The following is a 24212-nucleotide window of genomic DNA, read 5'->3' on the forward strand; positions in this document are numbered from 1 at the left end:
AGTCTACACAGACAGAACAGTTCTGCCAAAATTGAATCATGAATAAATGCGTTTGCGTACCTAGGCCAGGCCCTTTTGTGATGTGAAATTACACATTCATGACTAGCTGAGTTCATGTCGCATACACAGAGTCACATTTGCCTAATTTGAAAAAACCAAAATACTCAGGAAGACTTTCTTAATCCCCGTCTGAGGAATGATTTAACCGCTAGTAAGGTTTTAGAGACACAGCTGTAGAGTCTAACTTGTAGCTATCATCATCTTAATTACTATCATTGTATGTGAAAGTTCTCTGTCCCTTACTTTAAAATAAAACTTTAAAGATGCCTTTAAACAATGCAAATAAACCTACCAACAGAAGAGGCAGGAGTTGGTCCTAGGGAGAGAGTCTGACCCCCTTGTCCTACATTCAGGCTAATGTCAGCCAACAGATGATTGGTTACAGTCATCATCAGTGACTGTCTGTGATATAAGCCACCTCGTCTTCTTTAATGACAAATTGGGTTGACTTGACAGCAATTATGTGGGCAAAAACTAAGACAGATATGGAAACAGACTGGCTCCAGGTCAGGTATAAGTCTATGCTAGGTAAAGCTCTGCCTTACCTCAGCTCACTGGTCACGATAACAACACCCACCCGTAGCACGTGCTCCAGCAGGTATATCTCACTGATCAGATGGCTACAGCGTCTGCTATACAGATATAGACAGAGGCTAATTCATACATTTTCGATCAGTATATTTTGTATAATGAGAAGCATTATGTTGGTAGATTATAGGAGTAACTTCTGGTAGGCCTGAAACAAACATCCTCACCTCAACTGATGGAGAGAGTTGGAGTGCCGGGATGCAATGCCTTCATATCATAGGCCTGCAGTAGCTAAAGCTTAATAATAGACACCATACCAAACCTTCACAAACTATTCTAAACTTTATTAGGGTAATATCAAAAGTCAAGCCAAGCCATTGTTTATAAGGAAAATAAGAGCAAAAGAAAACAGAGCAAATGTAAACCAGGGGAAAAACGACACTACCCTCCCGTGCCCAATAAAAAAACACCCAATCCTCCACAAAGCAAAAAACATTGTTTCGGACCACCTCCACCCGGTAAATATCGATCTGTCCCTTAAACAGTGCTAGCTACGCAACTAGAGATCCTGGTTTGAGTCCAGGCTCTGTCGCAACCGGGAGACCCATGGGGCGGCGCAAAATGGGTTAGGGGGAGGGTTTGGCCGGCAGGTATGTTCTTGTCCCATCGCGCTCTAGCGACTCCTGTGGAGGGCTGGGCACAATGCACACTGACACGGTCGCCAGGCGTATGGTGTTTCCTCTGACACATTGGTGCGGCTGGGTTAAGCGGGCGTTGTGTCAAGAAGCAGTGTTTCTGAGGACGCATGGCTCTCGACCTTCGCCTCTCCCAAGTCCGTACGGGAGTTGCAGTGATGAGACAAGACTGTAAATACCAATTGGATACTATGAAATTGGGGATAAAAAAAGGATTCAAAAAAAGAATTAAATGCAATGAATAAAATTACATGCAGTGAATGCCGAAATGATTCAGCAATCATGATTTATTTGAAAAACACTGTTTCCATCGTAATTTGTCACAATAAAGGAAGTTCTACATATGAAAAATCCACCCGTCTAACAGATAAAAACTTATAAAAAATGTCTCCTATATTTGCTGTTTCAATACACGTCGCAATTTGTTATTGCATCATTGCTTTTGTCAAATAAACCTGGGTCAAGGGAAACCTGCCTACTGATATCAACCCAAATGAACAAGGTCACATATGTACACTTAGCCTACATCTCAGGTCGAATGAAGCAGCACCATTGAGATAGGAGTTTGATGACTGACTGATCTAAAAATCAACCAGAGACAATTGTGAAATGCTCCAAGGTTTTATTGGTTTAATACAACATATTAATTCCAGTATGTTATTACCAGAAGCAACATTAGCTTCTCTATATCTTTGTGTTGATATCGATTTCAATATTTCACATGAAATAAATTATGAATACAGCATTTACACAAAAGTATAAATAATTGCAAAACATTATGTAAAGCAAGCAAGTAAATCTGACAAACAAGATATCACACTAATGAAGTTACATAGAAAACCTGTCTCAAACTGAATACATTAATTTGGGTGCAATGAGGGATTAACAGATGATGTAACATGCCACAGAGAGTTTGAGTGAGGCTGGGATAGCAATACATGACATTTCCACAATCAGAGTTATCCAGCACAGATATACAAGCTTATAAGATCCCACTGCTCCCACATTGAATAGCAGTGACAACACACACTTTCCAAAAAGACACTCCTAAACCATCCTTTTAATTTTTAAATGTAACCTTTATTTAACTAGGCAAGTCAGTTAAGAACAAATTCTTATTCACAATGACGACCTACCCCGGCTAAACCCTAACCCGGACGACGCTGGGCCAATTGTGCGCCGCCCTTTGAGACTCCCAATCACAATCACGGCCGGTTGTGATACAGCCCAGGATCGAACCAGGGTTTGTAGTGACGCCTCTAGCACTGAGATGCAGTGCCTTAGACTGCTGAGCCACTCGGGAGCCCTATCCTTTTCCTAGCCCAGATTAAAAGGTAAATGTAATAAGAGTTTAGACTCTAAGCATACAAGGGTGAAAAAAATCATAGGCAATATTCAGAAAACCCTGAATGACAAATGCATCTCCTGTCTTCCAAATGAGATAAATCAATTCACCAGAAACAAAACAAAAATTGCAAAGTAACTGGACCCCTTATATAAACACTGTAGAAAGCAAAATAAAAGGGAACTTAAAGCAGCTCCTATCGACAAGATGTCGTAGAGGGTCAGAACCCAAATTAATGTTATGTTCCCTGTCTTCCCTTATCTACCTGCGGACATTGCACCTCGACCCTCTCTCCCCTATGGGATCTACTGACTCAGGAAGGGAAATGGTATAGAGAAGGAGGTAGGGTAAAGGATCAGTATCAGGGGTCAGCATAATGTCCACCTCTGTGACACCGCCATAGCACAGGGACTTCCTGTCCATCACGGAGTCTCAGCCTCTGGACCAACCAACAGCAGGATCTCGTGACTGAGGATGAATGTAAAGAAGTAGACACAGAGGTCAGCGAAGACGTCGCCCATCTTCTTGTAGGTGTCCATGGAGCGGTTGATGACCTCAGCAGGGATACCAGACAACAGGAGCGCGGCAGTCAGCACTGTAGTTTGCATCTTCTTCTCAACCTGGTGGATGACGGAAAGTTTACACGTGTATGTATGCACAATACACAGGTTATGACCATATATGCCTAACCCATTTGGTATACACTATATATACAAAAGTATGTAAAAACCCCTTTCAAAATGTGTGAATTCTGCTATTTCAGCACACCCGTTGCTGACAGGTGTATAAATCGAGCACACAGCAATAGAATCTCCAAAGACAAACATTGGCAGTAGAATGGCCTTACTGAGGAGCTCAGTGACTTTCTATGTGGCACCGCCATAGGATGCCACCTTTCCAACAAAGCAGTTCGTCAAATTTCTGCCCTGCAAAAGCTGCCCCGGCTAACTATAAGTGCTGTTATTGTGAAGTGGAAACGCCTAGGAGCAACAATGGCTCAGCCGCGAAGTGGTAGGCCACACAAGCTCACAGAAAGGAACTGCTGAGTGCTGAAGCTCGTAAGAATCGTCTGTCCTGGGTTGCAAAACTTACTACTGAGTTCCAAACTGCCTCTGGAAGCAACGTCAGCACACTAACTGTTCGTTGGGAGCGTCATGAGATGTGTTTCCATGGCCGAGCAGCCTACAAGCCTAAAATCACCATGCGCAATGCCAAGTGGTGTAAAGCTTGCTGCCATTGGATTGATGAATCACGTTTCACCATCTGCCAGTCCAACAGATGAATCTGGGTTTGGCGGAGAACGCTACCTGCCCCAATGCATAGTCACAACTGTAAAGTTTGGTGGAGGAGGAATAATGGTTTGGGGCTGTTTTTCATGGTTCGGACTAGGGAAGGCCTTTTCCTGTTCAGCATGACAATGCCCCCATGCACGAAGCGAGGTCCACTGTCAAGATCGGTGTGGAAGAACTTGACCGGCCTGCACAGAGGTGCGGGATGAATTTGGACCCGGATTGTGAGCAAGGCCTAATCGCCCAACATTAGTGCCGACCTCACTAATGCTCATGGCTGAATGGAAGCAAGTCCTTGCAGCAATGTCCCAACTAGAGGTTGACCGATTAATAGGTATGGCCGAGTAATTAGGGACGACTTCAAGTTTTCATAACAAATCGGTATTCAGCATTTTTGGACGCCATTTATGGCCGATTACATTGCAATCCACGAGGAGACTGCGTGGCAGGCTGACTACCTGTTTTGCGAGTTCAGCAAGGAGCCAAGGTAAGTTGCTAGCTAGCATTAAACTTATCTTATAAAAAAACAATGAATCTTAACATAATCACAAGTTAACTACACATGGTTGATGATATTACTAGGCTAACTAGCTTGTCCTGCGTTGCATATAATCAATGCAGTGCCTGTTAATTTATCGAATCACAGCCTACTTCGCCAAACGGGTGATGATTTAACAAAAGCACATTTGCGTCAGGGTATTCGCAGCAGTTTGGGCTGCCTGGCTCGTTGCGAACTGTATGAAGACCATTTCTTCCTAACAAAGACCGTCATTCATTTGCAAGAATTTTACATCATTATGACATGACATTGAAGGTTGTGCAATGTAACAGCAACATTTAGACTTAGGGTTGCTACCCGTTCGATAAAATATGAAGCGGTTCCGTATTTCACTGAAAGAATAAACGTTTTGTTTTCGAAATTATAGTTTCCGTATTTGACCATATTAATGACCTAAGGCTCATATTTCTGTGTGTTTATTACATTACAATTAAGTCTATGATTTGATATTTGATAGAGCAGTCTGACTGAGCGATGGTAGGCAGCAGCAGGCTCGTAAGCATTCATTCAAACAGCACTTTCCTGCATTTGCCAGCAGCTCTTCGCAATGCCTGAAGCACAGCGCTGTTTATGACTTCAAGCCTACCAACTCCCAAGATTAGGCTGGCAATCATATAGTGCCTATAAGAACATCCAATAGTCAAAGGTATATGAAATACAAATGGTAGAGAGAGAAATAGTCCTATAATTACTATAATAACTACAACCTAAAACTTCTAACTGGGAAATTGAAGACTCACGTTAAAAGGAACCACCAGCTTTCATATGTTCTCATGTTCTGAGCAAGGAACTTAAACTTTAGCTTTCTTACATGGCACATATTGCACTTTTACTTTCTTCTCCAACACTTAGTTTTTGCATTATTTAAACCAAATAGAACATGTTTCATTATTTATTCGAGACTAAATAGATTTTATTTATGTTTTATATTAAGTTAAAATAAAAGTGTTCATTCAGTATTTTTGTAATTGTCATTATTACAAATATATACATATAAAAATTATCGGCTTTTCTTGGCCGTCCAATAATCGGTATCGGTGTTGAAAAATCATAATCGGTCGACCTCTAGTCCCAATGTAGTGGAAAGCCTTCCCAGAAGAGTGCAGGATATTATAGCAGGAAAGGGAGGACCAACTCCATATTAATGCCCATGATATTGGAATTAGATGTTAGAAGAGCACATCAATGCGAGCTGTGGCAAGAAGGTTTGCCGTGTCTGTCAGCGGTGTCCAGAGCATGGAGGTGCTACCAGGAGACAGGCCAGTACATCAGGAGACGTGGAGGAGGCCGTAGGAGGGCAACAACCCAGCAGCAGGACTGCTACCTCCGCCTTTGTGCAAGGAGGAGCAGGAGGAGCACTGCCAGAGCCCTGCAAAATGACCTCCAGCAGGCCACAAATGTGCATGTGTCTGCTCAAACGGTCAGAAACAGACTCCATGGGGGTGGTATGAGGGCCCGATGTCCACAGGTGGGGGTTGTGCTTACAGCCCAACACCGTACAGGACATTTGGCATTTGTCAGAGAACACCAAGATTGGCGAATTCGCCACTGGCGCCCTGTGCTCTTCACAGATGAAAGCAGGTTCACACTGAGCACATGTGACAGACGTGACAGAGTCTGGAGACGCCGTGGAGAACATTCTGCTGCCTGCAACATCCTCCAGCATGACCGGTTTGGCGGTGGGTCAGTCATGGTGTGGGGTGGCATTTCTTTGGGGGGCCGCACAGCCCTCCATGTGCTCGCCAGAGGTAGCCTGACTGCCATTAGGTACCGAGATGAGATCCTCAGACCCCTTGTGAGACCATATGCTGGTGCGGTTGGCCCTGGGTTCCTCCTAATGCAAGACAATGCTAGACCTCAAGTGGCTGGAGTGTGTCAGCAGTTCCTGCAAGAGGAAGGCATTGATGCTATGGACTGGCCCGCCCGTTCCCCAGACCTGAATCCAATTGAGCACATCTGGGACATCATGTCTCGCTCCATCCACCAACGCCACGTTACACCACAGACTGTCCAGGGGTTGGCGGATGCTTTAGTCCAGGTCTGGGAGGAGATCCCTCAGTAGACCATCCGCCACCTCATCAGGAGCATGCCCAGGCGTTGTAGGGAGGTCATACAGACACGTGGAGGCCACACACACTACTGAGCCTCATTTTGACTTGTTTTAAGGACAAATTGGATCAGCCTGTAGTGTGGTTTTCCAATTTAATTTTGAGTGTGACTTTTTTGAGCAGTGTATTAATGCCAAAAGGTGAAGCGGTATCTCTTACCTTTGGAAAATATTTGTACAACCCCATGTATGCCAGTTCGAGGGTGAGGAATGGTGCGAATATGGACTGCAAAAGGGAAGAGTAGCCTAGTTAATGAACTGCTTCAACAAATCCTTACTCTCATATTACCATACATATTGCATAATCTAAAACAGAGTAAGTCAGTGGTATTAAACTAAATCAAAGCTCTCAAGGGAAGAGACAACACTTTTCTGATCAGACTCACCAGATACTTGCAGACAAAAACCCTGACAAAGATAGCAAGGAGGACACTGCCAACAAGCCTGAAGAGCCTGAAGGAGTCCAACTCATCTGGGTCAGAGCTAGCTGCCTCCTGGGCTTGTTTCTCATTGGCCAGTTGGCCTCTGAGCTTCATGGCATCATCAAAGCGGGACAGGTACTTCTGCAACCCTCTGCGTGGGGAGCCGGAGTGGCTGGGCTCATCAGCTGCCAGCTGGGCCTCTCCGCGTGGCCTCTGACGGACGCCCGGTGTCACATCCTTGTCCACACCGCCACCCAGCACCTCGCTGGTGTCTGGCAGGGGATACCCTGGGAGATCACTGTGGGGGTGGCTGCTGCCTACTGCCTCTGGGAGGAATGGAGACAGTCTGGGGGAGGGGTATGTTGACCACGAGTCGCTCCTGTCCAAGTCCAGATGGAACACGGGTGCCGTAACACTTCTGGATGATCCTGTTGGGACAAGGTCGGATTAGGCTAACATGATTCATCTGTGATATCCATATATAGAATCTCTATGGTCATATATTGAATGCAAATCGGTAAGCTAGTTAGATAATAAAGAAGAGCGCTGAATTGTCATGACTACATGACTGCAGCACATTTCACACTGATGTTTATTTTCTAGCGCACTGCATCATGGTCCAATAGCGGTGTGTGGGTAAAATCAACGGGGAAGCCAAGCCAGGAAAAAAGCCTTAATACAACCTGGTTTGTGATAATTGCTCTAGAACAATAAGAAGAAAGTGGCAGAATAAATTTAACCATAGCTTCATTTAAATCTCAAAACCAGAGAGCAACACTGCCCTATAAAAAGGCAGTAACTGCTCATAGCGTGGAATTGAGAAAAATTGCTTTTATTTACCTTGGTTTCATAGTAACCTTATGCAGTTACTGCTAACATGACCCCCATTTTCTCCAAAACACAATAGAGGCAGAATACTTGTCCACATGATTAAGCATGTATTCAATGTAGCAAAAATGACATTAACTCATTTTTGACCAAATGAGCAGTTACTGCCTTTTTGCTTGGTAGGGCAGAACATGTTTCTGGTGAAGTCCACAAAACATATTGCTTGTAACAAACAGTTACATTACCTACAGCATGGTCAAGCAAGCTTGGAGTTTTTGTTGTCCTAGGTTATCTTGCTAAAATGCTTGCTTGCTAGCCTAACTTCTTTTCATGGACAACGATGAGCCAGGCGAGCTAGTTAACATTAGCCTATTAAACCTAGCTACATATTGAACTTCCATCCTCTCAGGCCAGGGGCACAACATTGTATGAATTTATGGTTTGATCAGAATCTCCGTTATAACCATTGGCCAGTATGGAGAACTAAGTAAAACCCCAAGTCCAAATCTACATCATGGCTAATTTAGGAAAAATACAATAAAAGCTAGCTACCCACTGGAGGACAATGACACAACGAGACGCAACAATTCACATTTTCTGTCAATGAGGTTTGGCTTCTGATGTGATGTGATTGGTGTGAATCCAAATCCAAACTGGCTTCCCTTGACACGTGTTTTTGGTGCACCAGGAACATTCACAGTTGAGCTCATTGATTGGCTACTATTTTACACTTTTTTTTTATCAAGGGAGGCCAAATGCTTGCTGGCTTCCCTTGCATTCCATGCTATGGGCAGGAACAATGTCATACTCTTTTTGACCAGACAGCATCAGATAGCTGGGCTACACATACAGAACCAGTCAAAAGTTTGGACATACCTTCCCATTCAATGTTTTTATTTAATTTAATTTAAATTTGTACTATTTCTACTTTGTTTTGATGTCTTCACTATTATTCTACTATGAAATAACACATATGGAATCATGTAGTAACCAAAAAAAGTGTTCAACAAATCAAAATATTATACATTTGAGATTCTTCAAAGTAGCCACCGTTTGCCTTGATGACAGCTTTGCACACTCTTTGCATTCTCCACCGTCTTCATGAGGTAGTCACCTGGAATGCATTTCAATTAACAGGTGTGCCTTGTTTAAAAGTTAATTTGTGAAATGTCTTAATGAATTTGAGCCAATAAGTTGTGACAAGGTAGAGGTTGTATACAGAAGATAGCCCTCTTTGGTAAAAGACCAAGTCCATAGTTTGGCAAGAACAGCTCAGATAAGCAAAGAGAAGCGACAGTCCATCATTTCTTTAAGGCATGAAGGTTAGTCAATACAGAAAATTGCAAGAACTGTAAAAGTTTAAAAGTACAACTGATTGGCACAAATGCAATAAATTCCACAAATTAACTTTTAACAAGGCACACCTGTTAATTGAAATGCATTCCAAGTGACTACCTTATGAAGCTGGTTGAGAGAATGCCAAGAGTGTGCAAAGCTGTCATCAAGGCAAAGCGTGGCTACTTTGAAGAATCTCAAATATAAAATATATTTTGATTTGTTTAACACTTTTTTGGTTACTACATGATTCCATGTGTTATTTCATAGTTTTGATGTCTTCACTATTGTTCTACAATGTAGAAAATAGTAAAAATAAAGAAAAACCCTTGAATGAGTAGGTGTGTCCAAACTTTTGACTGGTACTGTTCTGAGACGAGAGAGGTGCCGTTTCGTTCGCTCGGATGCTTTCTATGGTGAGATACATTCAGCCTCTTGTGAATTGAGAGACAATTAACATTGGAAGCCTGGCTTCCCTTGGCATCCATGAATACATGCCACTGGTTCATAGTAGCTAGTAGACTGTAGAAGGGTAATGTGAATTTTTGACCAACCTTCTCAATGAGAGAAGATTTGAAATTGTCAAGATGGCGGTGTAAACATTGTTTGATTACTTCATGGAGCAAAACATTTTAATTTAATAACAGAGCATTTTCTAATTTTTTTCTTTTTACCAAAAGAGGAGGTATTGAGAACGCAGGTCCGGGTGCCTTGTAAGGATCTGTTGCCAAAAGAGGGTAATCTACCTTTACCATCGGCCCTATTAGCCAACGTACAATCAATCGATAATAAAATAGCCAAACTACAATCACGTATATCCTACCAACGGGACATTAAACTGTAATATCTTATGTTTCACCGAGTAGTGGCTGAACGACGACACGAAAAACATACAGCTGGTGGGTTTTAAAGCTTTTCAGCAGGATAGAACAGCAGCCTCTGGTAAGACAAGGGGTGGCGGTCTATGTATATTTGAAAACAACAGCTGGTGCACGAAATCTAAGGAAGTCTCGAGGTTTTGCTCGCCTGAGGTAAAGTATCTCATGACAAGCTGTAGACCACACTATTTATCAAGAAAGTTCTGTATTTTTTGTAGTTGTCTAAATACCACCACAAAGCGGTGCTGGCACTAAGACTGCACTCAATGAGCTGTATACGGCCATAAGCAAACAGGAAAACAGTTAGCCTGTGACGGCGCTCCTAGTGGCCGGGGACTTTAATGCAGGGAAACTCTAAATCCGTTTCACCTCATTTCTACCAGCATGTTAAATGTGCAACCAGAGGGAAAAATAAAACTCTAGACCTCACCCTCTTCTATACCAGGCGGTGTCAGAGGAAGGCCCTAAGACTCCAGCCACCCTAGACGTGGACTGTCCCCAAGCCATACGACTCTTGAACAGCTTACCGGAACAGGTTACCCAGACCACTCTTTTATGCTGCTGCTACTCTCTGTTAATTATCTATGCATAGTCACTTGAATAACTCTACCTACATGTACATATTACCTCAATTGCCTCGACTAACCGGTGCCCCCACACTTTGACTCTGTACTGTATTTTTTTAACTTAACTTCTTAAAGTATTGTTGGTTAAGGGCTTGTAAGCATTTCACTGTAAGGTCTACACCTGTTGTATTCGGAGCAAGTGACAAATAAAATGTGATTTATTCGTCAGTTACTGCATTCTATCCATGCTGGCTTTGGCAGGCTACCAGAGACATGAAACAGAGAGGTGGGAGGGCTGTCGCCAATTTACCTATATTGGTAATGGAAGCACTTCAACCACTACATTTTTATTAGACAATATATTACAAAAAAAATGTAAAGGTGTGACTTCATTACATCCAGGTGTTTTTATAGACACAAGATAGGGTGCATATCCATTTTAACTATATATTTTCTATGCAAACTTTATAAATGGTCCAACTCAATGAGTTATTAAAACATTTAAATGCACCCCCCTCCCCAATGTAAAAAATATTTTCACACAAGCCTCAACTTGTATTGTAAAATAAATTAAATTAACAATACCTGCTGTAGTGACCCTGTGTTAATAAACATGCCACTCCAGCATGCTTTTGTGGCACAGTCGAAGCCACGCAGGGCTACAGGCAAGAAGGTTGAGGTTTCGCCCACCAACACGGACAAGGTCACTCTCCTGTTTCATTACACTACAATCAGAGCTGGCTGCAGACAATGATCAGCTTGGAGGAAATCAGATCTCGACAAACAGAAAACACATCCCTCCCTACCTTGTAGGCTTGCCCAGTATCGAAGGCTTGGTTTGACAATCTCCGAATGTCATTAAACGTTTTGGTGTTTTGTCTCTTTCCATTCATCAATTGGCCACTGCACAGTTCAGATTGATTTTATTTGTCAGCTTAAAAAATATACATATATTCACAAAGATTTTTTCAAGTGAACGGGATTGCACAATACAAATCGGGGGTCTAATTTGTGTTCCCCATTTTTTTACGTAAATATATATACAATTACATAGATACAGACACATTGCAGACATAGACAAAAAAATGCCCAACCTCCAGATGAGTATGGGGGGGGGGGGGGGGGGGGGGGGGTGTTCAAGTACAATTCTTACAAGCTTGTTTGGCTGGTAGCGTATTCTTTAAATGTTTGGGGCTGCTGGTGAACCATGATGTGCAGACATAAGCAACGTGACACTGGCCTATAGGCTTAGGTGTCCACTGTATGATATGAATAGTTAATACATATACTGCCTATATAAAAGGAATAGAAGTTTAGGCCTAACCCCAGATATATAGAGATATGTAAAGGAAGAGACGTTTAGGCCTAACCCCAGAGATAGAGATATGTAAAGGAAGAGAAAAGGAAACAGAAATGGAATAGAAGTTTAGGCCTAACCCCAGAGATAGAGATATGTAAAGGAAGAGAAAAGGAAACAGAAATGGAATAGAAGTTTAGGCCTAACCCCAGATATATAGAGATATGTAAAGGAAGAGACGTTTAGGCCTAACCCCAGAGATATAGAGATATGCTGGTGGCATGTTACGACACTCACGGTAAATTTCGATCTGTCCCTTAGGTTTCTGGCTTTCAAGGGGGGGTTCTAAGCCACTGTGTTTCTGCATTGCTTGTTCTTTTGGGTTTTAGGATGTGTTACTGTATAAGCACTTTGTGACAACTACCAATGTAAAAAAGGCTTTATAAAAAAACGTTGATTGATCGATCTAAAAACGCCTATCAGCCAGCTGGAAAAGAGTAACGATCTGACTGTCCATTGAAGCTAGCTGCAAGCTGATATAAGCCATCAAGCTAAACAATTCGCTTGTCTCATCAGCGAGCAAACCATTGACCACCACTTAGGTTTTCCTTACCATTGTTTTCAGCTTCAGCTTTGGTGAAACCCACAATTCTGTTCATTCTGTCTTCAGAATTCATGAGCAATTTTCGTCTCCGAATTTCTGCTCTTCTTTGCGCAGAAGAAAGACAGGTTTTCTCTTCTGGTGTATTTAGACTAGTGTCATCTGGACACTGCATGGTTTCAGAAATATTACGATTATTTCATATACAAGACACAATATTCTGATCGTGTAGACAAATTCTTAGATTATTGCATTTTACTGCAGCCGGATACAACAGAATGGGGCCTGCCTGTATTGTCTGTGCAGCGCGCACGTTGATGATCTCATCATCTACGTAAAGCCAAAAGGTTCAAATCGTTTTACACGGAACACGTCTTAACATTTGTAATGATCTTTTTTTTTTCACTTGCTTTTTTTTCAAGTGTCAAAAGTCATTTTTACACCTGTTCTTTACACCTGTCAGTGCGTATTTACAGGTGATTAAAACGCTTTTTATAGTCATTTTTACATATATTCATACACCTGTCCAGTGTGTATTTAAAGGTGATTAGAACGCTCGTTATGGTCATTTTTACATATATTCATTACACCTGTCCAGTGTGTATTTACAGGTGATTAGAATGCTTGTTATGGTCATTTTTATATACTGTATATTCATTACACCTGTCCAGTGTGTATTTAAAGGTGATTAGAACGCTCCTTATGGACATTTTTACATATATGCATTACACCTGTCCAGTGTGTATTTACAGGTGATTAGAACGCTCCTTATGGACATTTTTACATATATGCATTACACCTGTCCAGTGTGTATTTACAGGTGATTAGAACGCTCCTTATGGTCATTTTTACATTTTCATTACACATGTCCTGACACCTGGAGATGGGGGCTTAAACCCTGAAACCCTGAAGGGGTGGGGGCAACCCCCCCAGAGCTGACCAAGGCCACCAGGGGACCCCACTACATCCAGCCAGCTCCCTGTGCCATGGAGATGGGGGGGGGGGGCTAAGTTCGACCGGGGGGCAGCCCCCATCTATGGCAACCGGGGGCTCCAACACATCCACCCAGCTCCCTTCCCCAGGGGTATCGCGGGAGAGGGTCAGAGAGAGCAGAGGCCGACCCAGGGAGATGGGCCGGAGATGGGCCACGCCCATGGCCACCAGGGGGCACCACTACATCCACCTAGCTCCCTGCACTAGTGAGATCGGAAGAGAAGGCCAGAGAGGGGGGCCAACACCTGGAGAGTGGGGCCAACACCAGGAGAGTGGGGCCGACCCCCACCCACAACCACCAGGGGGCACCAATACATCCACCCAGCTACAGAGAGAAATAGTAATGGCGTCTTTTTGTAGGGACTCCACCACCATGGTTCGACAGCCTGGTGTAATGAATGACGTTTTTGTAGGGTTTTTTGATTATGTCCAAAAACTACTTATTTGGTAAATACAGGCTTAGGAAATGTTATACATTTTGTTCTATGAGATCATCTTCATCAGTTAATTTTAAGCATTTATGTATTGAAAAAAGCACATAAAGGCTTCATAATTCATAAAGGTCATGTTAAATGACTGATCTTATATCATGGAAGAAAACGTAAAATATCTCCTAAGGCCATCTTAACCTCGTCTCAAGGCCGTCTTAACCTTTTTTTCTGCCTTTTTTGTCATATGTCATATTTCCACCATTATTACATTTACATTTTTGTAATTTATCAGCTGCCTTGGTAATATTTAGCTAAATACATATAACTCACATCTCTGGGCCATCTTTTAGCATTTTCCTCATAGTGACACACATTTTTTTGCCTTTGTTGGTCTAATTACACCAATATCTATTCCTTTATGACATTGAAAAATCTATTCAGTTCCTCCACATTAAAATAAATTGTGGCCAACTTGAAAATAGGCTGCTGTGACTGATTGCACACTAAATCTATAATGACTCTATTAAACGTTTCCAATGGGTATCCTTGTTCTGCGGGAAAATTGGTGTAGTTATCATCTAAAGTACCATGTGATAATAAAGCACATCCTTATACTGACTGTTTTGTCTCTATATACCCATAAAATGCATACAGGTATGACCCCCCCCCCCATGTCATTAACATTTCAATTATTTCATTTTAGCAAATATTTGTATTTGTTTTTAACTTTGCCTTGGTGGGAAATGAGCTCGTAAGTAAGCATTTCACAGTAAAGTCTAAACCTGTCATACTCTGTGTATTTGACCAATAATCTTTCATTTTGCAACGATTGTTCCCTGATCTTACAAAATTACATTTCATTCCCTCTATCCTCTTGACCCAAACAACCAATGCCAGTGACCACATTTAGATATGTCACGTGCACAGGGTCTCAGAGGTGTAGTTGCAGGGTACAGTGAAATACTTCAGCTCTGAGCTTCAACAGTGCATCTGAGTGAAACAATAAAACATTTAATGATAATCATTTAGCTACCTCCCATAAGTGGTTATCATACCAGAATATGACCCTCATAATGATTTTCACCAAGGTCCATGTATAAAACTTTGCCACCCCAAAGTGGACAAATCAGTCAAACTAATTTGAGGTGTTTACAGTGACTCAAATTAAGAAGAAAATGTTTAACCACGTTTGTCCTTGTCCTGCATTGTGTAGTCCATATTTCGCTTTAAGTGTGTTTTATATGCATTTTCTGCTGTTAATTCAGAATCCATTCCGTTTCTGTATAATGTGTTAAGTGTGTTTTATATGCATTTTCTGCTGCTCATTCAGAATCCATTCCGTTTCTGTTTAATGTGAGCCATACAATCAAAGTCTATTGCTATTGATATCATAAAAGTGTCCCAGTGGTTAGCTGACTAATTGAATGACTGACTGACTGACTTAATAGACTCCCGGTGATGACAACAATACAATTCTAAGATTATAGTTTATCGTTTTTCACGTTAATTAGCTATCCATCATTTCTCATTGTCTGAAGATTCAAGCTGCACGTGTGAACACATTTTAATGACACTTTCTATCCACCAGATGGGGTTGTTTGTGAGAAAAGTACCTACTTTTCCAAAACCCCATCTGTTAGATAAATAAATTAAAGCAATTGTCACGACTTTCCAAACCACAAATGCTGGATTAAAATATGTATTCTAAAAAGGAATTTATAAACTGTGAAGAAGGCAGCGGAGGAAGGACCAGGATGCACAACATTTGAGAGAAATAAGCTTTTTGTGCGTATGGAAAATGTCTGGGATCTTTTATTTCAGCTCATGAAACATGAGTGCAACACTTTACATGTTGTATGTTTTTGTTCAGTGTATATACATCCATGTGAAAACGTGCTACCAACTGAGACGTCATCGCTCAAGTTGATAATCCAATGTTTTGCGAATAGCTGGCTAGCAAATATCTAATGTAATCTTAAGGCTCCCTCTGCACTGTTTCTTTTGTCACTGATAGGCTGTACATTTACCTGCTTATTCCCTGACATTGTCCAAGTTCTGATTTCTCATCATTCTCCCTTCCTCCTCTGATGTATTCCACATTTCCCACTTCCTCACCAGACAGTAGAAACAAACTATTAAAAATGTTGCTAATTTCATTCATCAACAACTTCTTTTAAAGGGTAGTAGACATTTACAGTATATATTTACAAATCATAGTCTAGCCCAAAACTAATGAGACCGTTTCAGCATGTAAAAGGTAACAGTAAAAAACAAATATCATTTTAGCAAACATTGAAAAAGACAACATAAAATAACAAGAGTTGTGACAGAATAGATGTTTAATAAGCATTTCAAAACGAATACATTATACTATAGACCTGCTAAATTACTCATATCCAACATAAAAAAAACATTTGAAACAGAATGAACTAAAATAGTTCAGTATTTATTTCAAAAGATGTAACAATTGTTTTTGAAGCAACTATTGTATGACTTGGTATCCTGTGGGGTCCCAGTTCTGGTCACATGTTTTGGGAATATCCCATGGTGTCCCAGTTCTGGTCACATGTTTTGGGAATATCCTGTGGTGTCCCAGTTCTGGTCACATGTTTTGGGAATGTCCTGTGGTGTCCCAGTTCTGGTCACATGTTTTGGGAATGGCCTGTGGTGTCCCAGTTCTGGTCACATGTTTTGGGAATGTTCTGAGGTGCCCTGTGGTGTCCCAGTTCTGGTCACATTTTTTGGGAATGTTCTGTGGTGTCCCAGTTCTGGTCACATGTTTTGGGAATGTCCCGTGGTGTCCCAGTTCTGGTCACATTACAGTGCCCGCACTACCTAATCCTACTGGTAGTATTTACAGTGGGCCTTCTAAATAAACTCAGGCTTTTCTAGGTCCGTATTCTATAATTGGTTCAGCCTATGACTCTCATATCCCCAAGATGTTAGAATGAGTGATAACAGGTGTAGGAACGGTGCCTACCTTGTTTTTGGTGCCGGCTGCTTATTCACTGAATCGGAAATCCCTAGTTCGACTGTAAATTGTGGTGAACCCTGCTCGCAGCGCCAACTGTAGGTTCTAAATAACAGGGTAAAAACTGACGGACAACTATGAAAAGCTCAAACCCATTCACCCAATGGGTCGGACAGCTGAACATGTTTCCCCTAGCACAAGTAAACATACCCCAATTTAGGTGAAGTCTCCTCCTTTTCTCTAAACATTACATCTTCATTTCTAGGTAGGAAGTTAAGCGATGCAGGTAATAAACTGTTCCTTCTCCCTTAATGTGGCCTGACCTCAGCCCCCATTCCTCACTAAAACACATCTCTACACCCTTATCAGTGCCTGCCAACATGTGATTGTCTTTCTTTTACCCAATACATTCCAAGCTTAATTGCATCCACCATATACATCCCTCCTATGGCACTCCTCATTTCCATAGGATACCTGATCATTTACAATATTTCAATATTTCCTGAAGGATCCCTTTAAGCTACAAAGTAATTTGATAGTGGTAATGAGCTGTCCATTGTTTTGCACAGCAATTGAGAAAACAGGACCATGTTACAAAAACAAGTGGTTCTGAACTTGTGTCAATATTACACAGGTAAGCTAACAGTTACAGAGATCAGGAATGCAAACAGGCTCTATAGACCTTGATATCTATATCCTCTATACCACCCCCTGTTGTTATGTTGGGTACCTACTGACCAAAAACGATGACAATGACATGTATTATAAAGGTTTAAGGAAATACAGGCAGACAAAACAGCTCACTCAATCAAGCCTGATGGTGTTTAATATACTTTTTAAAAAGCTTGAAAAAGGTAGTGGAATAAGGGAATTTCTTAGTGTGGGGTGGGAAGAATGAAATTCATGACCTTGTATGTGGTACAAATCACATTATTGTGGGAGCACCTCCTCTAGGAGTATAAATTAGGCTGTTTGAGGAGGTTTAAATCCTATGCAACCTGCCTACACATTGTTGGAAGTACAATAGACCAACATAGTTACTGTAGGAGGTCAAAGCTGTGTGCTGGAAAATCTTGGTAGAGCCTGGGTGAAGCACGCATTGTGGTGCTCATGTGAATTCTCTTTTTGGGCAACAGACCAATGCCTACTTCTCACTTAAAATGTAGTTTTTTTAATTTAAAATATAATTTAGCTAAATGTTTATCCGATTTTCATTCATTGACCATTTATGAATTTAATTACTTTTTTTGTTGTTGAATTGTCGAGAAGCGAACCTGCAAGTGAGCATTTCATGGCACTTCATTCGTATATACAGTGCCTTGCGAAAGTATTCGCCCCCCTTGAACTTTGCGACCTTTTGCCACATTTCAGGCTTCAAACATAAAGATATAAAACTGTATTTTTTGTGAAGAATCAACAACGAGTGGGACACAATCATGAAGTGGAATGACATTTATTGGATATTTCAAACTTTTTTAACAAATCAAAAACTGAAAATTTGGGCGTGCAAAATTATTCAGCCCCTTTACTTTCAGTGCAGCAAACTCTCTCCAGAAGTTCAGTGAGGATCTCTGAATGATCCAATGTTGACCTAAATGACTAATGATGATAAATACAATCCACCTGTGTGTAATCAAGTCTCCGTATAAATGCACCTGCACTGTGATAGTCTCAGAGGTCCGTTAAAAGCGCAGAGAGCATCATGAAGAACAAGGAACACACCAGGCAGGTCCGAGATACTGTTTTGAAGAAGTTTAAAGCCGGATTTGGATACAAAAAGATTTCCCAAGCTTTAAACATCCCAAGGAGCACTGTGCAAGTGATAATATTGAAATGGAAGGAGTATCAGACCACTGCAAATCTACCAAGACCTGGCCGTCCCTCTAAACTTTCAGCTCATACAAGGAGAAGACTGATCAGAGATGCAGCCAAGAGGCCCATGTTCACTCTGGATGAACTGCAGAGATCTACAGCTGTGGTGGGAGACTCTGTCCATAGGACAACAATCAGTCGTATATTGCACAAATCTGGCCTTTATGGAAGAGTGGCAAGAAGAAAGCCATTTCTTAAAGATATCCATAAAAAGTATAGTTTAAAGTTTGCCACAAGCCACCTGGGAGACACACCAAACATGTGGAAGAAGGTGCTCTGGTCAGATGAAACCAAAATTGAACATTTTGGCAACAATGCAAAACGTTATGTTTGGCGTAAAAGCAACACAGCTCATCACCCTGAACACACCATCCCCACTGTCAAACATGGTGGTGGCAGCATCATGGTTTGGGCCTGCTTTTCTTCAGCAGGGACAGGGAAGATGGTTAAAATTGATGGGAAGATGGATGGAGCCAAATACAGGACCATTCTGGAAGAAAACCTGATGGAGTCTGCAAAAGACTTGAGACTGGGACAGAGATTTGTCTTCCAACAAGACAATGATCCAAAACATAAAGCAAAATCTACAATGGAATGGTTCAAAAATAAACATATCCAGGTGTTAGAATGGCCAAGTCAAAGTCCAGACCTGAATCCAATCGAGAATCTGTGGAAAGAACTGAAAACTGCTGTTCACAAATGCTCTCCATCCAACCTCACTGAGCTCGAGCTGTTTTGCAAGGAGGAATGGGAAAAATGTCAGTCTCTGGATGTGCAAAACTGATAGAGACATACCCCAAGCGACTTACAGCTGTAATCGCAGCAAAAGGTGGCGCTACAAAGTATTAACTTGGCACCACACGTCCCGCTAGGGCACCTCCCCCCACTGCTCAACTGACACAGTAGCACACAGAACGCAAAAAATATTCTTAGAAATATTTAACCTCCACACATTAACAAGTCCAATAGCTCAAATGAAAGATAAACACCTTGTTCATCTAGCCACCAAGTCAGATTTCTAAAATGTTTTACGGCGAAAACATAGCACATATTTATGTCAAACCACCACCAAAGATAGGCAAATTTACATAGCCATTTTGTAGAACAATAGATGCAATCACAAAAGCAGGATTAAAAGTAAAATAATTCACTAACCTTTTGAAAATCTTCATCAGATGACAGGAATAGGACATGTTATACAGTACATTTATGTTTTTTTCAATAATATGCTAATTATATCCATAAATCACGGTTTACATAGAAGGTCATGGCTAAAAAAATGCTACAACAATGCCTGGAGAAATTATGGTAACTCTGCCAGATAACAGAAATACACATCATAAACGTTGACTAAATATACATGTTCTACATATACTTAGAAAGATACACTTCTTCTTAATAAAACAGCTGTGTTACATTTATTTTTAACTTTACAGATTTCGTTCACTAGGCTATAATGTGAGTCGGCGCTCAGGAATTAGCATTTTGGCTCCTCCACAGAAACCCAAATTTAACACATAAATGTTCCCTTACCTTTGCTGTTCTTCCATCAGAAGACCTGGAAGGGTTTATACTTACCAAAAACAGCTTTAGTTTTGAAGTCTGTGTCTTTCGGTTATCAAACACGACATATTTCGGTTGAAATGCAGCCAAAAAGTAAAGTTAGTTCGCACCAAAACGTCGAAATTACATATTATATGTCGACTAAACTTGTCAAACTTGGTTCAGAACACAGCGTTAGCATGCTATATAGCTTCACCGCAATTCTCAGGACAAAGAGAAACACACGCATCGTTTAATCAATCTTGAAAGAATGACACCACAGGCGCAGAATGCGCGTGAGATCTCGCGCGACCGAAAGGATTCGGCCCATCATTAATCTCGTGAGCGCGCGATTCACACAATGAGAAGCCCCATTGAAAGCAGACACCGCGCTGAAGGCATAGGAACTGTTCCCAGGACCGTAGGTGCTTGGGAAGGGTGGGGGCGATGACGTCAAAGTTGGGCCAACTTTTTGGATGACAAGAGAGAGTTTGGGAGAATGAGTGCCCTGAGAGTTCTGCTTTACTTACAGACATAATTTAAACGGTTTTAGAAGCTTTAGAGTGTTTTCTATTCAATAATATTTATTATATGCATATATTAGCAATTTTTTACAGATTTGTTTTCTGTTTACTATGGGCATACATTTCACCAACGGGGGCAGTATTCTGCCCTAGCCTTAACAGGTTTTAAGGGGGCTGAATAATTTTGCACGCCCAATTTTTCTGTTTTTGATTTGTTAAAAAAGTTTGAAATATCCAATAAATGTCATTCCACTTCATGATTGTGTCCCACTTGTTGTTGATTCTTCACAAAAAAAAAGTTTTATATCTTTATGTTTGAAGCCTGAAATGTGGCAAAAGGTCGCAAAGTTCAAGGGGGCCGAATACTTTCGCAAGGCACTGTATATGACTAATAAACAAACTTGAACTTGATCATTGGTAACCAATTGTATTGTTTAAAAAATCAGAAGTAGAAAGCAACCGTTTTTTGTAAATCTAATGGAACGTCCTCAAAGACCACGTTATCTGTGAGGAAAATGTATAAAGAACATTAGCCAATAGCCACATGATGGAATGACAAATACAGTGAAAAAGAAAAGACAGTTGACTTAAAAAGGAAGAATCGATCCACCCTGGTCAACAGCCCTGCACCCCCCACAGAAACCTGCCCAAGCCTCCCCTATTTCTCCTTCACCCAAATCCAGATAGCTGGTGTTCTGAAAGAGCTGCAAAATCTGGACCCCTACAAATCAGCCACGCTAGACAATCTGGACCCTCTCTTTCTAAAATGATCCGCCGAAATTGTTGCAACCCCTATTACTAGCGAGTTCAACCTCTCTTTCATCGTCTGAGATCCCCAAAGATTGGAAAGCTGCCGCGGTCATCCCCCTCTTCAAAGGGGGAGACACAATAGTCCCCAACTGTGACAGACCTACATCTATCCTACCCTGCCTAAGGTCTTCGAAAGCCAAGTTAACAAACAGATCACCGACCATTTCGAATCCCACCGTACCTTCTCGGCTATGCAATCTGGTTTCTGAGCTGGTCATGGGTGCACCTCAGCCACGCTCAAGGTCCTAAACGATATCATAACCGCCATCAATAAGAGGCAATACCGTGCAGCTGTATTCATCGACCTGGCCAAGGCTTTCGACTCTGTTAATCCCCACTTTCTTATCGGCAGACTCAACAGCCTTGGTTTCTCAAATGACTGCCTCGCCTGTTTCACCAACTACTTCTCAGACAGAGTTCAATGTGTCAAATCGGAGGGCCTGTTGTCCGGACCTCTGGCAGTCTATGGGGGTGCCACAGGGTTCAATTCTCGGGCCAACTCTCTTCTCTGTATACATCAATGATGTTGCTCTTGCTGCTGGTGATTCTCTGGTACACCTCTACGCAGACGACACCATTCTGTATACTTCTGGCCCTTCTTTGGACACTGTTAACTAACCTCCAGACAAGCTTCGATGCAATACAACTCCTTCTGTGGCCTGCAACTGCTCTTAAATGCAAGTAAAACTAAATGCATGCTCTTCAACCGATCGCTGCCCACACCTGCCCGCCTGTCCAGCATCACTACTCTGGACGGTTCTGACTTAAAATATGTGGACAATTACCTAGGCGTCTGGTTAGACTGTAAACTCTCCCTTCACACTCACATTAAGCATCTCCAATCCAAAATGAAATCTAGAATCGGCTCCTTATTTCGCAACAAAGCATCCTTCACTCATGCTGCCGAACATACCCTCGTAAAACTGACTATCCTACCGATCCTTGACTTCGGCGATGTCATTTACAAAATAGCCTCCAACACTCTACTCAGCAAATTGGGGGAGAATGGGAGTATGGTCTATCACAGTGTCATCCGTTTTGTCACCGAGCCCCATATACTAGCCACCACTGCGACCTGTATGCTCTCATTGGCTGGCCCTCGCTTCATATTCGTCGCCAAACCCACTGGCTCCAGGTCATATATAAGTCTTTGCTAGGTAAAGCCTCGCCTTACCTCAGCTCACTGGTCACCATAGCAGCACCACTTAGTGGCGCAGCACGCGATCCAGCAGGTATATTTCCCCGGTCACTGGTTCCTTCCAGTTCTTTGCTGCCAATGACTGGAACAAACTACACAAATCACTGAAACTGGAGACTCATATCTCCCTCAATAACTTTAAGCACTAGCTGTCAGAGCAGGTCACAGATCACTGCACCTGTACATAGCCCATCTGTAAATAGCCCATCCAACTACCTCATCCCCATACTGTTATTAATTTTGCTCCTTTGCACTCCAGTATCTCTACTTGCATATTCATCTCTGCACATCTATCACTCGTGTTTATTATACTGCAATTATTTTGCCACTATGGCCTATTTATTGCCTTACCTCCCTCATCCACACACACTGTATATAGACTTTGTTGTATTATTGTATGTTTGTTTATTCCATGTGTAACTCTGTGTTGTTTGTGTCGCACTGCTTTGCTTTATCTTGGCCTGGTCGCAGTTGTAAATGAGAACTTGTTCTCAACTTGCCTACCTGGTTAAATAAAGGGGAAATAAAAATAAATACAAGTAGGCTTGGGTGGTATACCGTATACCGGGATATTTGGAAAAAGCCATGGGATTGTTTTTCAATACTGTTGAAAATATCTTTGAAGTTTTTAATAAATCTGAATATTTGTAGCTACTTTAAGTATATAACTGCAATCAACTTGTGCAATACGTTAAATAAATAACATTGTGTTCTTAATTTCACCTGTCACATTATTATGAAGCTTATCGTAGTTTCCATAAACGTGTCACACAGTGTTTGTTTACAAGCACACCACGAGAGACCGGATTCTTGAGTCACTCACTATTGTGCAGTATGCGTCAGGTGATCTAATTACAGTATGGAATTCACAACTAAATGTTTGCCAGCTAGATATTTTATAACAATTAAGTTAACTGTCTAAAATGTGCATTTGATTTTCTAATTTAGTAGCGTGGCACAAACGGACTAGCATTTTTGATTTACTTGTATAGTTTAGGTCAGAAACTGAACAACATTCTTGCAATGCGCTCGTTAGCATTTAGTTCGCATTCACTTCCCTCCCACAGGTATCTTGTCACATGTTCCCTTGTAACACATCATACGCTTCCGCATTTAAAAAAATATTTAAAAAATAAGCCATTCCATGTTTAGTTTTCAAGTACAATTTAATAAAATTCAGTTGTAAACTTTTTTTAATTTAAAAAGTTTAAGAAAATATGGCTTCCACAAATATGTTCATGTGAATGGAAGAGGAATGTTCTTCCTTGCAAATGATCATTTTCTCCATGGACCTTGAGAAGGGTTTACATTGAATCATTTAAAATGAGTTAAATAAGATTAATATTAAATAAGAGTATTTT

At 41.4% G+C, this 24212-nt stretch overlaps 1 protein-coding gene across 1 annotated transcript; it reads right to left on the bottom strand.

Annotated features, from left to right (window-relative positions):
• Positions 1-1890: 1890 nt before the first annotated feature.
• LOC109867260 (calcium signal-modulating cyclophilin ligand-like) lies at positions 1891-12844 on the bottom strand. The gene is made up of 4 exons (XM_020456317.2): positions 12523-12844; positions 6970-7433; positions 6744-6809; positions 1891-3248 (listed from the first exon to the last, which is right to left on the bottom strand). Exons 1-4 carry the CDS (start codon positions 12683-12685, stop codon positions 3051-3053), a joined length of 891 nt encoding a protein of 296 aa, XP_020311906.1. The 5' UTR covers positions 12686-12844; the 3' UTR covers positions 1891-3050.
• Between the last annotated feature and the right edge of the window lie 11368 nt (positions 12845-24212).

Source organism: Oncorhynchus kisutch, linkage group LG22 (assembly GCF_002021735.2).
Source record: "Oncorhynchus kisutch isolate 150728-3 linkage group LG22, Okis_V2, whole genome shotgun sequence".
NCBI classification, from domain to species: domain Eukaryota; kingdom Metazoa; phylum Chordata; class Actinopteri; order Salmoniformes; family Salmonidae; genus Oncorhynchus; species Oncorhynchus kisutch.